The following is a 12809-nucleotide window of genomic DNA, read 5'->3' on the forward strand; positions in this document are numbered from 1 at the left end:
AACACGGAATCGGCTGAGTAAGGATGAAAACCCAGTATGCTCTCTCCCATTCTTTTCCTTGTCTTCACCGACTGCTGACTGAGACACGATCCGCCCGGCTGTGTCTTTCCCACACCTTCATTTGGATGAATTGCTCGGTTATCATATAGAGTTATCACACAGACAACTTTAAGTTCCTCAGTTTGTTCTCCACTGATTGTACTTACACTTTTGAAGTGTGAGGTATCAGGAAGGCATGCAGATTGCGAAGCTGTGCTATAATCACCATGAAACTGGCCCTTTTTGCGTCGTATCTGTCAAAAGAGAAGCTGATGAGATGAGGAAGCGGGCGGGCACTTGCCCCACGCAGAGCTCCGGGCGTGCCCCTGCCCTGCACACCCTCACCTGAGTCCGATCTGCACCTGGGCCGTCTCCACCACTGCGACATCCTCCTCGCTGTAAGTCACGTCTTCCACTTCGCTGGGCCTGGGGCGGGGACAGCGGGCACGGGGAACCGGTTATTACCCGAGATACCGACAGCTGCGTTACTGTTTGCCCCTTACTGACTCTGAACGAAACCTGAATGAACAGTCCCTCTGGGGCACCCGGTGGACCTGCGCCCGGTGAAAGCTCACTCTTTCCAACCTTTCTTCACCTTGTCGAGAGTGGGGTCTGCGTCTGGGCCTTTAGGGGGGAGGCTCCCCAGTGCCTGGCTTTCCTGGGCCTCCCCGGGGTGGACCACACCCCAGACACGTGCCAAGCTTCTGAAATCTGTGTACACGAGGCGCTTCATGTGCCAAACAGGCACTGGCCAACCTCTCCGACCTTCTCATTAAAGCAGAGTTTACGCCTCCAAGAGGCTGGGCTGTCTTCAGCACACCAGCCTGCTCCTCCCTTCCCTGCTGATGGGGTGTTCCTGGTGTAACTGAAATTCCCTGTATGCCGTTCCTTTCATGCCTAACGCCCTTCCCACTGCGGAGTGGTCTGAGGACGGTGCATCCACACCCTACAACCCACACGGGGGAGTAAGCACTCGGGCGACTCCTTACTGTTTCACGAAAGCCTCGTAGACCCCGCTGTCTCCGGCCACAGACTCATCTGATACCGCAGCTGACACGGAAGTGCTTTTCTCCCCAAGCAAGTGGATCCCTCTTCTTTTTGGTAATGATTTTTCCACATCTAGGGAGGGCAGAGTGACAGCACTAATTAGGACTTCTCCTTAGGAATCCTTAAGTGTAGACACACACACACACACACACACAGTTTGGTTCTGAGACATCCAAAGGAAAACTTCCACCTGACAATCAAAGATGTTACCACTCAGATCGAAAGAGGTCCATGACTCCAGGCACCGGGACTTATAAGATCCTGGAATACTAGTTATCTCGGTCACGATGTGAGACGGAATATGGCTTTTCTCTGTCCTGGAACATTTTAAAGGGAGGGGTAAAGTGCACATGGTCTCATGGGTCCCCTGCCTCCCCCTTTTCGGTATCACTGCGGATACCACACTCGGGCAAGAAGCTACCTGCCTCCCTCAAGTGCTGGAGACATCTCTGTAACACAGAGCTGCTGGGTGCTCAGTGGCAAGAAAGGTTCCCCCCTCTTGCCCCGCCCTCCTCTCCACACGTCCCCGTCTGTCTCCTGAGCCACTGCTCTAATAGGAGTTAGAGAGAACAAGTCTTTGACTTAGAGAATTCCTCACCGGCTAATGCCATTAAAAAAACTCTGTGCTACTGAGTCTTTAGCACCGACTACCACTTAACTTTTATCTCTGGCTCACATTCATGCCCGGCATCCTGCGGAGAGCAGGGAGCCTTCGTTTAAAGCTGTGCTCCCACGAATCCGCGAATACATGGTAAGCCCGGAGCTCTTTCATCCTCAGGCAGGCAAGCAGGGATTCGTTTTGGTATGCATTTGGCCCCCCTTCTGAGTCGTGACTTTACATCTTGTTAAGATGTTTAAATTTTAAGGCTTCAGATTACAGGATTGATTGCTGCATTTTCCCTTTTATTTCTGGCAGTGGGAATGCTTTTTCCTTGATGATGAAGTGCCTTCTCTCCGCCCACCCCCCTTTGTGAGGGGTGAAGGTGATGACATGATTTATTGATTACCCCCAGGAATAACCACAGCAGCCTGAAATTGACTTTGACAATGACAGAGACTGACTGTGGAAGGACTTCAGAGTTATTCCAACTCGATTTCTGCCGTCCAGCAGGGGTTGGTGCCAGGGAGTCAAACGTATATAAAAGGAACTTGACTTTATCTGTAAAGAGTCTGGAGCCCTGAGGGGGTGACCAGTGTCACCTCCATCAGCCACCCGCCCCCATACCCAGATCAGACATCCCCTGAATGGACCAAGTGTTGGTGACTTAACCTAAAGAGATTTAGTCTTTATGGTTAAATACATGCTTTCAGTTGTCTTCACATGTGAAATGGAATGCTGTTTGCAGGCAAAGCTCTTTGATACATTTTTTTCCCTTAGTGTGACTTTCTAAACAGCAGTTCCCTAACATAATATGCATTTAAAAAGTTAAAAGCTGTTCCGTGGATGCTTTGGAGACACTGGTCTCCAGGCACAGACCTGTCAGGCAGACACCGGAGCAGACCAAGGGCCAGGAGTGACGCAGAGGCCAGCAGACACTGCAGGAAAGCCGGAGACATCAGTGCCTCAGGAGCGCCAGGTGGGGCTGACCCTGGGCCGTCTCTTCCCCATCTACCAGCACCCAGCATCATTTACTGGCCCCTCCAAACTGGCTGAATGTTGAGAAGTGGTCACTAGAGCACATTCCAAGTACATGAAGAGCAAAAACAGCTTTGAGATGCTCAAGAATTCTAAGATCCTTTAAGTCCAAATCACAGAAGAATAGCCCAAAACCCACTCCACTTTCTTCCCTCTCTTGCTCGTTCCTCCTTTCGTAAATGTCAGTGGTTTTTGCTAGGAACTGGGTTTGGTGGAGTTTGCACTACTTAGCATCATATGGTTAATATTAATTACTGAGAACTGAGTGCCAAGCGTGAACTTAGATGCAGTATGGGAGCATGAGCCCTCCCAACACCCACGAGGTGGACACTGCCTTATCCTCATTCTGCAGATGAGGAACAACCAGCTTGAGAGACTGGGTAACATGCTTGCTGGAACATGGCCAGTCAACGGGGATGCCGAGATGTGAGTGCAGGCTGGGTTGGCCCCAGGGGTGGAGGGACCTGGCCACATGTCGCACGCCTTCCCGAGGGCAGACATGAGGCCCACGGCAGGTTTCTGCTTTGCTGGAGCCATTGTGTGAACCCCGCCCCTGTGCACATTCTCTCTGCGGTTGATGATGTCAACAATACACGACCTGTAGCTTTTGCACCTGCCAGGCAAGCGGCATGCAGACCACACAGACGCCTCCTGCGCTCTGCCTCAGCCCCAGGCCACCGGCAGGTGGGGTTTCAGCCTTCAGTATTTGAACCCACACAAATGAGACGGATTCCTCTGCCTCTTTAAACATCTGAACTGGCCAATCAATTAAGACTTAGGATTCCTAGGACCCAAACTACAAAATAAATATGCTTCCTGAAACAGCAAGAAAATACTTTTGAAGAGGACTGGCCTCTTCTGTGCTGTGGGCATGCGGAGCATGTGTAGATCTAAGCAGGGCTCCTTGGATCCAGCGCTGGAATTTATTTCACGTTTTGCTGTGGGCTGGCTCCTCGGACCACAATGTGATAATTTGCCAACCAGGGCACCATCCCATTTTCTCCCCAACTGCATCTAATACATTAAACGCTCCTGCCTTGCAAAGGTAAACAATTTAATGTTTTTTAATTTTCCCTGTTTCTGTCTCCTGGAGCACACATGGCACTTTCTCGGGCTGCAGCTAGCACTGTGGCCAGAAGGTGTCAGTCACACCACACACTGGAACTGGCTTTCTCCAAACCAAATTCAGGCGGAAAGGGAGAGCCTGGCATGAAACAAAAATTGTATCTGTATAGAATTCCCACAGCAATCTAAACACTGAACCTTGGTACTAATTAGCTGGTATGCTAATTGCCTTGGTTTTAAGCTGTTTTAGGCCGACTCTGAAAAGAAAGTCCTCTTCTTTGCCTCGCTGTTTCAGAACCAGAAGCTGTCTGGAAGGATGACGTGTGTTCACAAAATACATCCCCAGTCAGCTGCCATACACCGTGGGTTCTAGACAACAGAACAGACACTCAGCGATCAAATCTATTCAGTGGGGAAGGCGATCTGATTTTGATAAAGACAAAATGTGTAGGTATGGCAATAAAAACTCTTTCCCAAATGAAGTCAAAATAAAAAAAGAGCAGCAGGAAGAGAAGGGGGACAGGTACCACTTGTTTCCATGGAAGAATAACTCTAGCCACTCTTCTTAGAACGGTAAAGAGGGAGTAAGGAGGTGAGTGCGCGCATCTCCATTTACCTGCCGGCCCCTCGTACAGCAGCTCCCCAGCGCAGTCGGCGAGCTCCTTATCCCCCAGAAGAGACCGCGCTGCTCCTCTGGAATCCGAGTCCAGCAATATCTGATTTTCTCCCAGGCCGATGTCTGCAAAATGGCTGCTCAATTCGCAGTCCTCAAAGTCTGCACTGAACTGATGGAGGGGGACGTCGTGGGGAGACATGGGGAACGTGCCCTCCAAGACCAAGGGGGAGCCAGGAGGGGACAGGGAGGAAAGGGAGGACCGTGAAGACAGGGACGTCACAGACTTGGGGGCCTCGGTCAGGGGGGCAGTGTGGCCCGTGGCTGCGGCCGCTGCCCCACAGGGGCCACCCTGGCCAGGCTGGCTGGGGGACTTGGCCACTTCATGTTCGTGGATGGTGGTGATGGGTCCGGAAGGGATGTAGCCACCTTTCTCCTGCAGGAGGAAGTCCAGTTTGCACTGATAATCCGCGTCCAGCTGGTCCCCCTGACTGCTGTAGTAGAGCTCGCTGGAACTGAGGGAACTGAGCGACCCTCTGCTGGACGTGTTCAGAGAGCCGCGGCTGGAGGCCAGGGAGCCCAGGCTGCTCCCGGAGGACATGGACAGGGTGCTGGCGGAGAGGCTGGGAGAAGACAGCGTGCACTGTAAGAGCTGGATGATGTGAAAACCCTGGCGGCTCCTTCGGGCCCGACAGGGGAGGAGCCCAGGGACGCCAAGGAGCACAGTCAGTGACCGGGGAAAAGGAACCTGCGGTCACACCGCGTCTCCGTGCTTATCCGTGAACACTTCCAACCCGGCTCTAAATCCTCCTCAGGCAGCAACCGTCCTCATTACAAGTGTGTAAAAGTTACAAGCAATTTTAAAAAGGGATCAAATGCCTGTTAATAAGTCTGTCTGCATAAATATCCAGAAGCAACTATGCAATTAAAAAATACGGGAGTTGGGGGGGAGTATAAAACTACAAAGAGTTCATGCAGTCACTTTACTTAAAGAATAACACTTGTTATTTTGAGAGAGGAAAAGGAGAGCTTCTGAAGACAAAGGCAGGCCCCTGGCCTCACTCTCCTTCCTCCTCTTTCTGTGTATACTTCAGGAGTGAGTGTGTGGCTATTTTAGGGCAAGTCTCCCTGACCCTCCCTTTTTAAAAGATGGGGTGATGTGGAGAAATGTGTCATTTTCCTAAGGATGTCCTGAAAGTTGAAATACATCTTCTTCCCAGCACATTTCAAACACATTCCAAGTAGGACCTTGGAGTTCATTTAAAAAAACTCCAAACCTCTGCAACTATAAATTTGGTCATCCAAGTTTTATTGTACTAGTATAAGTATTTTCTTACTTTTTTTTTTTGTAAATGAAAGAAAGGAGACCATATATATGTATATATATTTTTTTACGAAGATGCACGTGTGTTTGTGCAAAGAGATCACTGCCCTTCAGCTCATCCACTGACGACCAGTATTAACACCAGTGGGACTTCCCATTTAGAATATGGGTAACGTAGACTGAGCAGCTGCATCTCCACAATTATTTCTCTTTTTTTTAAATTTTTGATTTTCTTACTTTTAAGTCACTGAAAATAAAGAGAAAAGTAATCAAAGATGAACCCAAACATGCTTGAATGTAGACAAGAAAAAATTTCCCTCCAAGAACCAAACAGGCTTACTTTTTAAGTTGTGAATGCAAATATGTAGTTAATTTAGTAGTTTCTTCAAGTTTTTGTAGCAGCTCTTTTCTTCGCTCTTCCAATTTCAATCTAGACAAAAAAAAAAAAAGGAAATGAATTTATTTTTACATAAGTACAATCAAACCCGAAAACTGAAGGGGAAAAAAAAAAGATTCTTATTATTTCCTCCTTGTGAAATCCCAATGAACTCGACACAGGGAACAGGACAACCCCCAGAAGGAAGGGGCAGAGCTGGCCACAGCCACCAGATTAGGTGGGGAGCGCACCAAACACCCGACGTCACGCAGAACTCTTAAAATTTTGGTAATCTACTGTTTTCTTAAATGGTTGAAAAAAAACCCTCATGCTCTTTTAAGTTAGGGAAAGACACTGTGGAGGAAAAGAACAGCAAAAAAAGAATCAGATCACAGGATCCTTCTGCAGGCCTGTGACTTGGGCCGACGATGCTGAAGGGTTCGTTGGCAGCAACCACGGAGAATCAGTGAATATCATCGAAGTACTGAATTTGGTAAGAAATGTTCCAAATCATACTTAGTGATAAAAATTCCAATCTTATCTTGATGAGGATTTTGGTGATTAAGAAACGAATCAGTCCATGTTGCCGGCGCAAGCTAATTTGGGCTTAACCATTTAAGTAAGAGAAAGAGATGAAGGTGATTTCCCTTCCCCTCGACAGCACGTCTCATCACCTGCGCTGGATTATCACAAAATCCCACCCACATTCAACTGAATAGGTTTTTCATGAGGACTTAAAAAAAAAATCTGAGATTGTGTACTTGAACAAGCCATTTTTAAATACTGGCAAGCACACTGTCTACGTCAAGGTCTTTAGACATCACTGACGTGAAGGTGATCAGAGCAGGCAGCGAGCAGCAAGATGGGACCTAGAAAACCACCACGGTTTCCAGTCTTGGACAGGCTGCTTCCCGGGTGTCCTGGGTGGCAAGTCACTTAATCAAGGGTCTCAGCGTCCTCATCTGGAAAATGGTGATTACGATCCTACGGCGTCTACCTGCGAAGGCCGTTCAAGGGATCACATGGAGCTGCGTGTGTGGAAGTACCCTGCAGACATCAAAACACATCTCCCTGTTCAAAGCCTCGGCATGCCCTGCAAGGAGCTGATACAAAAATTAGCTACTTTTCTTTGGAGAAAAGTAAAATTTCCCCATTTTCAACCTCTTTGAAATGTTATGTATGTTTTAGGCAGGGAGGAAATGTGCCCATATTTTATTTATATATATCTATCCTTTGATGTGTCATCAACACAATTCCATTACATGTTAAAATAAAAAAAGTAATTCTTGTCATTTTGTTTAGTACTTCAAAGGGTGATACATTCTTAATTCACAGCTTTCAAAGGTATATTTTGAAAAGGAGTAGCCCCTATTTTTTTTTTAAATCTCTTAACTATAAACAAAAACTCAACAAGATTAACTTAAAAGTAGATTAACTGAATTAGAAGGCACATAAAGGTCTGGGGAAAGCTCCCAAATCTACTAAAAGCCATGTCTTCTGATACAGGAGCAGTACTTTCGAAGAAAGTTTTAAAACAAAATATCACACTAACACATGAAGGCTCTTCTAGCATGTTAAGGAGGCTTCAGTATGACGTAGTGTGTTTTGTGGTGAAATTAAAATCCAGAGCCTTTCCCATCCCCGCTGGTCACTGGCAGTGGTCCCCCTGCGCCCTCCTCTGGCGATGGCTTGGGTGCTGCCCCTCCAGCCCTGTCCTGGGTCCCTGAACCACTGAGGCCTGGCCTGTGTCCCCCCAGTCACACCCCAAGCTCCGGGAGGGCGGGCATGGCTCTTTCTCCCGCCTCCACCCAGGCTGCTGCAGAGCCCGGCGCCCCTCCCCAGTCCCGCTCTGACAGGTGTCTAGAGAACATCTTCATCGGGAGAAGCTTAATGAAGGCTGTGGGGAGTCACGGACACCCTGCCAGGGGGCGGCTATCACTGTCCCCAGTCAAGCGCCCGCCTCCTGTCTCTGATGGAACGGTTCCTGGTATTCCCCCTGGGAAGTGACCTCCCCCACTTCCTCTGGACCAGGGACTGGAAGAGACTGCTCAGACATCAGCCCCTTTGAAAGGGTGTGCCCCTGTCCTCCCTAGCCCTTTTCCAGCGGGCCCGAAAGGCTCCTCCCGCAGCCCTGCTGCTCCGCCCCATGGCTCAGCCGCCCTCTGCGAGTCAGGGGGCCTTCACACCCTCCACCTCTGCCCCCGCGGCCCTGAGGGGGCAGGCACCTGCCTGGTCATCTATAGAAGTAAGAAGTTCCTTTTGCACTAAAAAGTGACACACCTCCACACACTTGCTATAAGCACAGTTTCAGAATCCGTGGCAAAAACATTCATATAATTAAGAAACAATTAAGACACCTTGGCAAGATAAAAGACGAAGCCCCTAATATGTGAGAAAAGAAGCAATGTTAGTATCTTATCAGCTGTGGAAAAGTACAGAGTTTAAGGAATTTCAACGACTGTAAGGAAAGAATATGAAAGCAGTGTATAAAGTCTTTTTTCATCTGAGAGCAGTTGCTCCTCGCTGATGAAACCACTAGGTGGCGAGCTTGGGCGCCGCCGTCCGGCGTGCACGGCCGCGTGTCACGGGAGGAGTAGCCCGAAGCCCACGATGTGTCTACTGGGAAATAAAGGATCCGGTGTGCGCTTTGCAGGGGGTTCTGCTCTCTTGTGCAGGGAGCACTGAGCCATTCTGGACCGAAGAACGGTGGTGAGAAAACTTTAAGTTGCTCAAGCAAGAAAGTGTGAGTCCCTCAGTCTCACTCTAAAACATTGTCACGGGGGCTTGCTTTTGGCCGTGGACATGGGAGAGGACACAGGCGTCCCTTTTCTGTAATGCTCAGCGGCTCGCCTCCTCCAAATGACTCAGAAAGGCAGCATATCACAAAGACAGAACATACATACACATTTCCCTTCCTGCTAACATCCCATCGAGGGAGGCAGGGCCACTCAGGGGTCTCAAGTCCAAGGGTGTCCAAACTGCCTGCTTCCTGTGTGACACAAACCCCACAGCTGAGTCTCACTCACTAGGTAGATAATTATTTTATGTAAGTATTTTATAGCTCCTTTTCCTGTTGAGAACAAACCTACTCTTTCTGCTGGAATTTTGACAGTTGTTATGTTTGTACAAACAAAAGAAGCCAAATTCTAGGTGCTTAAAACAAACTATTATTTCTAACATTATTTCATTAGTCGTTTTTGAAGCTCCAGCCCTAATAAAAAAGACATCATGCCTATAAAAGCTGATATAAACAAACAAACAAACGCACACCCATTTTCTCTGTCTCCTAGAACAAATCTAAAGTCTATTTGAAGGCCCTTCCCGGATTCACAACCCGTGGAGTGGAACAGCCGAGATGCCAGATGTCAGTACGTTAGACAGGTATGATTACATGACATTTATTAAGTGTGACATAACCCACAAAACACCACTGGTGTTTTATAAATGAGCCTCTCAAAGCTACCCATTTCATCGTATTTACTGATTATCACTTTTATCCTAGAAATGTAAGATACACAAACACAGACACTCAGAACATCAAGGTAACCTGGGAAAATGACTGAATTCTGCCTTCTCCCCCTGACTGTTCCTCTTGGTCCCTGTTGGGTGGATGCTTACCTGGCCAGCCTGGCTCACACCTTCCTTTGCACTGAGCTTGCAGTCAGCACTGCTAGACAGAGATGTAAGAGCAGGGGCAGGTGGGTGGTGAGAATTATTCAAGATGGGGAAAGAATGTCATCTGTAGAGGCTTTCCCCTTGGGTACTTTTTCATGCCCCCTAAACTGTGATGCTGAACTCCGATGCATCCTCTCCATCAGCATTTTAACGCACAAAAGCCAACTCTCCCCACATGGTTAAACCCAGGGTAGGCAGTGCATACACTAACACCTAACCAGGACTGTCAGAGGTTTTTCTCTCCCCAGTCTCCTCTACCACCACAGTTTTCAAATGTTTTGATGTTAAACATTTATAGAGGACAAGGAATTAGGAGGCAAGAAGCCAAGAAGTTAAAAAAAATATAAGCGACTGGATTATGGCTGGGTGTTGTAAACTTATTTCCAGGTCACTTGAAATGATGCAAATGTGAGTTTCTTTCCCGTCATTCTACTCCTTACTTGTTGGCCTAAAGGATGGATGTTCAGTGGCCCTAAGGGGCTACGTGGTCTACAGCTGAGACAGGTAAACAGGTGTCTGGCCACCAGTAGGCCAGGCCTGGACACGGGGCTGCTGTGCAGACGTCCTCACGGCAACCTGACACACAGGGGCTCCTCTGCCGAACCATCCACCCTCCAGCTCATCTGCTTACGGAACTGGGTTTTTTTAGATTAAATGATCTATTTACACCTTCCCAAGGAAAGATCAGAAAATTGCCTAAACTATTTTTTTTTCACCTGTTTCAGAGGAGGGATTCAATGGACAAACCGACTCCAAGTGAACGTTCTGTGACCTGTTGAGAAGGTGTCCGAGGGAGTGAGCTTGTAAAATGACAGGCAGTAAACGTCTGCATTCTTGTGAGTAATAAAGCCCAGAATAGGAAGCTTCGGTCACTCTTAACAGCCCAGATCACCTCCCTGACCAGAGCGCAACAGTTTACAGCCACTGTCACCAAAGTCAGTCGTGATGGACTGTGTTCCTGGCTCTATGTCAGCACTCCTCAGTTACTCAACCACTACCACAGGCGCCACACGTCCCCAGCAGACGGGGAGAGGGGCACCCCAGGGCCTAAGGACGCTGCTCCTGGCTGCTCCGCACAGAGAAGGTCCCTTTGTGCCGTCCTGAGTCCACCGAGGGCAGCGGCATCTGACCAGGGAGAAGGGCGTGGGGGCACAGCTGAGACCCCCACGGGCTGCCCCGCCCAGGGCCCGGGGTGGGAGACGAACCTCTCGGCCAGAGCTCGGCTCGGTGCCCCCCGCACCGACAGCAGCTCCTCCTCCAGCCGCTGCCTCTCGGCCTCCAGGCTCTCCAGCTCCTCTCGAGTGCGCCTCTGCGGGGTGACAAACTGCAGCTCTTTCACAAGTTCCTCCTTCTCACGGATCAGCATCAGCTTCTCCCTCTCAACGTCCAGCGCCCCAGGCCAGGCCTCACTGTCCAGCTTTGACAGTTCAATTTTCAAGTTGGCCATACTAAAATAAAATGAAATACAATAAAATAAAGTAAGATAGGTGTGCACATTCTTAGAAGTCCCAAGAAGGGGAACACACGAGCCTGGCCAAGTCTGGGGTTAAATGCTGTCCCGATTTCCCTCAGGGAAGACCTGGGCTGGGCGTGCTAGGCTGGTGTGAGGCTGACCTGAAGCTCCGGGCCCCGGGCTGATGCTACACCAAACTGTCATCCACCTCATTCTCCCCACGTTTAAAATAGGAGTCAGCACACCACCCTCCCTGAGTAAGGGATGGAGGTCAGAGTACACAGAAGCTCGAAAAGCAGCGGGCTGTGAGAGCCATGGGCGGGTCATTGCTGATGTGTGCCTGCCTGTGCGGGAGGAGGGGAGACACCGAGGGCTTTGTTTAAAAAAGAAAACAGTGGCAAATGACACTCGTTGCTTGGGGTAAAAACGCTGTCCCTGGTATGGGGCGGGGGTGGTCCCAGGGTGGGCTGGGCAGCAGCCAGAGCATCAGCCAGTCTGAGCAGGAAGAGGCGAGGAAAGAGGGCGGTGGCTTGGCCAGCGGGGACCAGAACCACGTCAGTCCAGCGAGGCTCCCCAGCACCGAGGGAAGCGGGCAGGCCTGGCTTCCTCCGCCTGCCCTGCTCAGCTGTGCACAGTGACCTCTCCTCCGGCTCTGGGCCTGACTGCGTCTACACCGCTTACTGGGCACCCACTCAGCTGGACACCGCGTGGGCCTGGTTTTCCTCTGAACATCGTTAACTGGCAGGACTGGGCACCTTCCCTAGCACAGGCAACTGAAGTGATCCCGCTAGGGTGACGGTAGGGGCTGAAGTGGCGGGACAGGCAGAGGAGGAGGAGGAGGACGCAGCAAAGGGCAGCTTCACCGCTCTGCTAATGCGGTCTGCCCCCAGACTTCACCTCGTCCAGGGCTTCATACTCAGTGGCCGAGCTAGCTCCTGACTCAGAGAGAATGCTGTGACCACCCTCCTCAGATACCCTGCTCTGTGGCCCTTGAGGACACTCAGGACTGTCCACGAGGTCAACTGGCTGTTCGACCAGAAGCGCACGATCGAGGTAAACTATGCACACGGCTGACGCCGGCACGCAGAATCCCCTTTCCTAGTAAAGTGCCCGGTGATGACTCTGGATACTGTTACAGCCCGCACGAGACAGTGAAAACCAGATAGAAAAGAGTTGCAGAAGAGAAGAAAAAGGTGAACAAAAACCGCCATCAGGACAAAGATGGAAGCAGTTCCACTTTGTCCCTTAAGTGTCTTGTTTGGGTCAAAAACAAAATCGCCACCTTGACCTGGCACTGCCCATGGAACGTGCGCCGGGTTTTCCCCAGCTGCCTGCACTTGTGATAGAGGTAACGCCAGCTATTCCTCAGCTTCAACCACAAAACCATAAACAACTGTTCCAACGTACAGGAAAATTCATCATCAAAATGCTAACTAAGCATGATATCATTAGCTTCATTAAGCACATAAAACAAAGGCTGGAGGAGAAAACAGGTTTCAGAGAAACACAACCCACCTCCTTACCTACTCAGAATTGAGGAAGAAAAAGCATTTTCAACATGTGCATAAACCCTTGGGGCTT

General features: G+C 49.6%; 1 protein-coding gene across 2 annotated transcripts in view; it reads right to left on the reverse strand.

Annotated features, from left to right (window-relative positions):
- The window catches only part of WWC2 (WW and C2 domain containing 2), a 127374-nt gene that overhangs the window by 21873 nt on the left and 92692 nt on the right, over positions 1 to 12809 (reverse strand). The window contains exons 9-15 of one of the 2 annotated variants that reach the window (XM_072950493.1): positions 10981 to 11223; positions 6065 to 6154; positions 4830 to 5023; positions 4404 to 4526; positions 1029 to 1158; positions 385 to 465; positions 207 to 293 (exon numbers count right to left, since the gene is read on the reverse strand). In XM_072950493.1, the coding sequence (XP_072806594.1) occupies positions 207 to 293; positions 385 to 465; positions 1029 to 1158; positions 4404 to 4526; positions 4830 to 5023; positions 6065 to 6154; positions 10981 to 11223 (948 nt within the window). Of the gene's footprint in view, positions 1 to 206; positions 294 to 384; positions 466 to 1028; positions 1159 to 4403; positions 5024 to 6064; positions 6155 to 10980; positions 11224 to 12809 lie in introns of both variants that reach the window. The other variant, XM_072950492.1, reaches the window with a different exon arrangement.

This window comes from Vicugna pacos, chromosome 26 (genome assembly GCF_048564905.1).
Source record: "Vicugna pacos chromosome 26, VicPac4, whole genome shotgun sequence".
In the NCBI taxonomy this organism is placed as follows: domain Eukaryota; kingdom Metazoa; phylum Chordata; class Mammalia; order Artiodactyla; family Camelidae; genus Vicugna; species Vicugna pacos.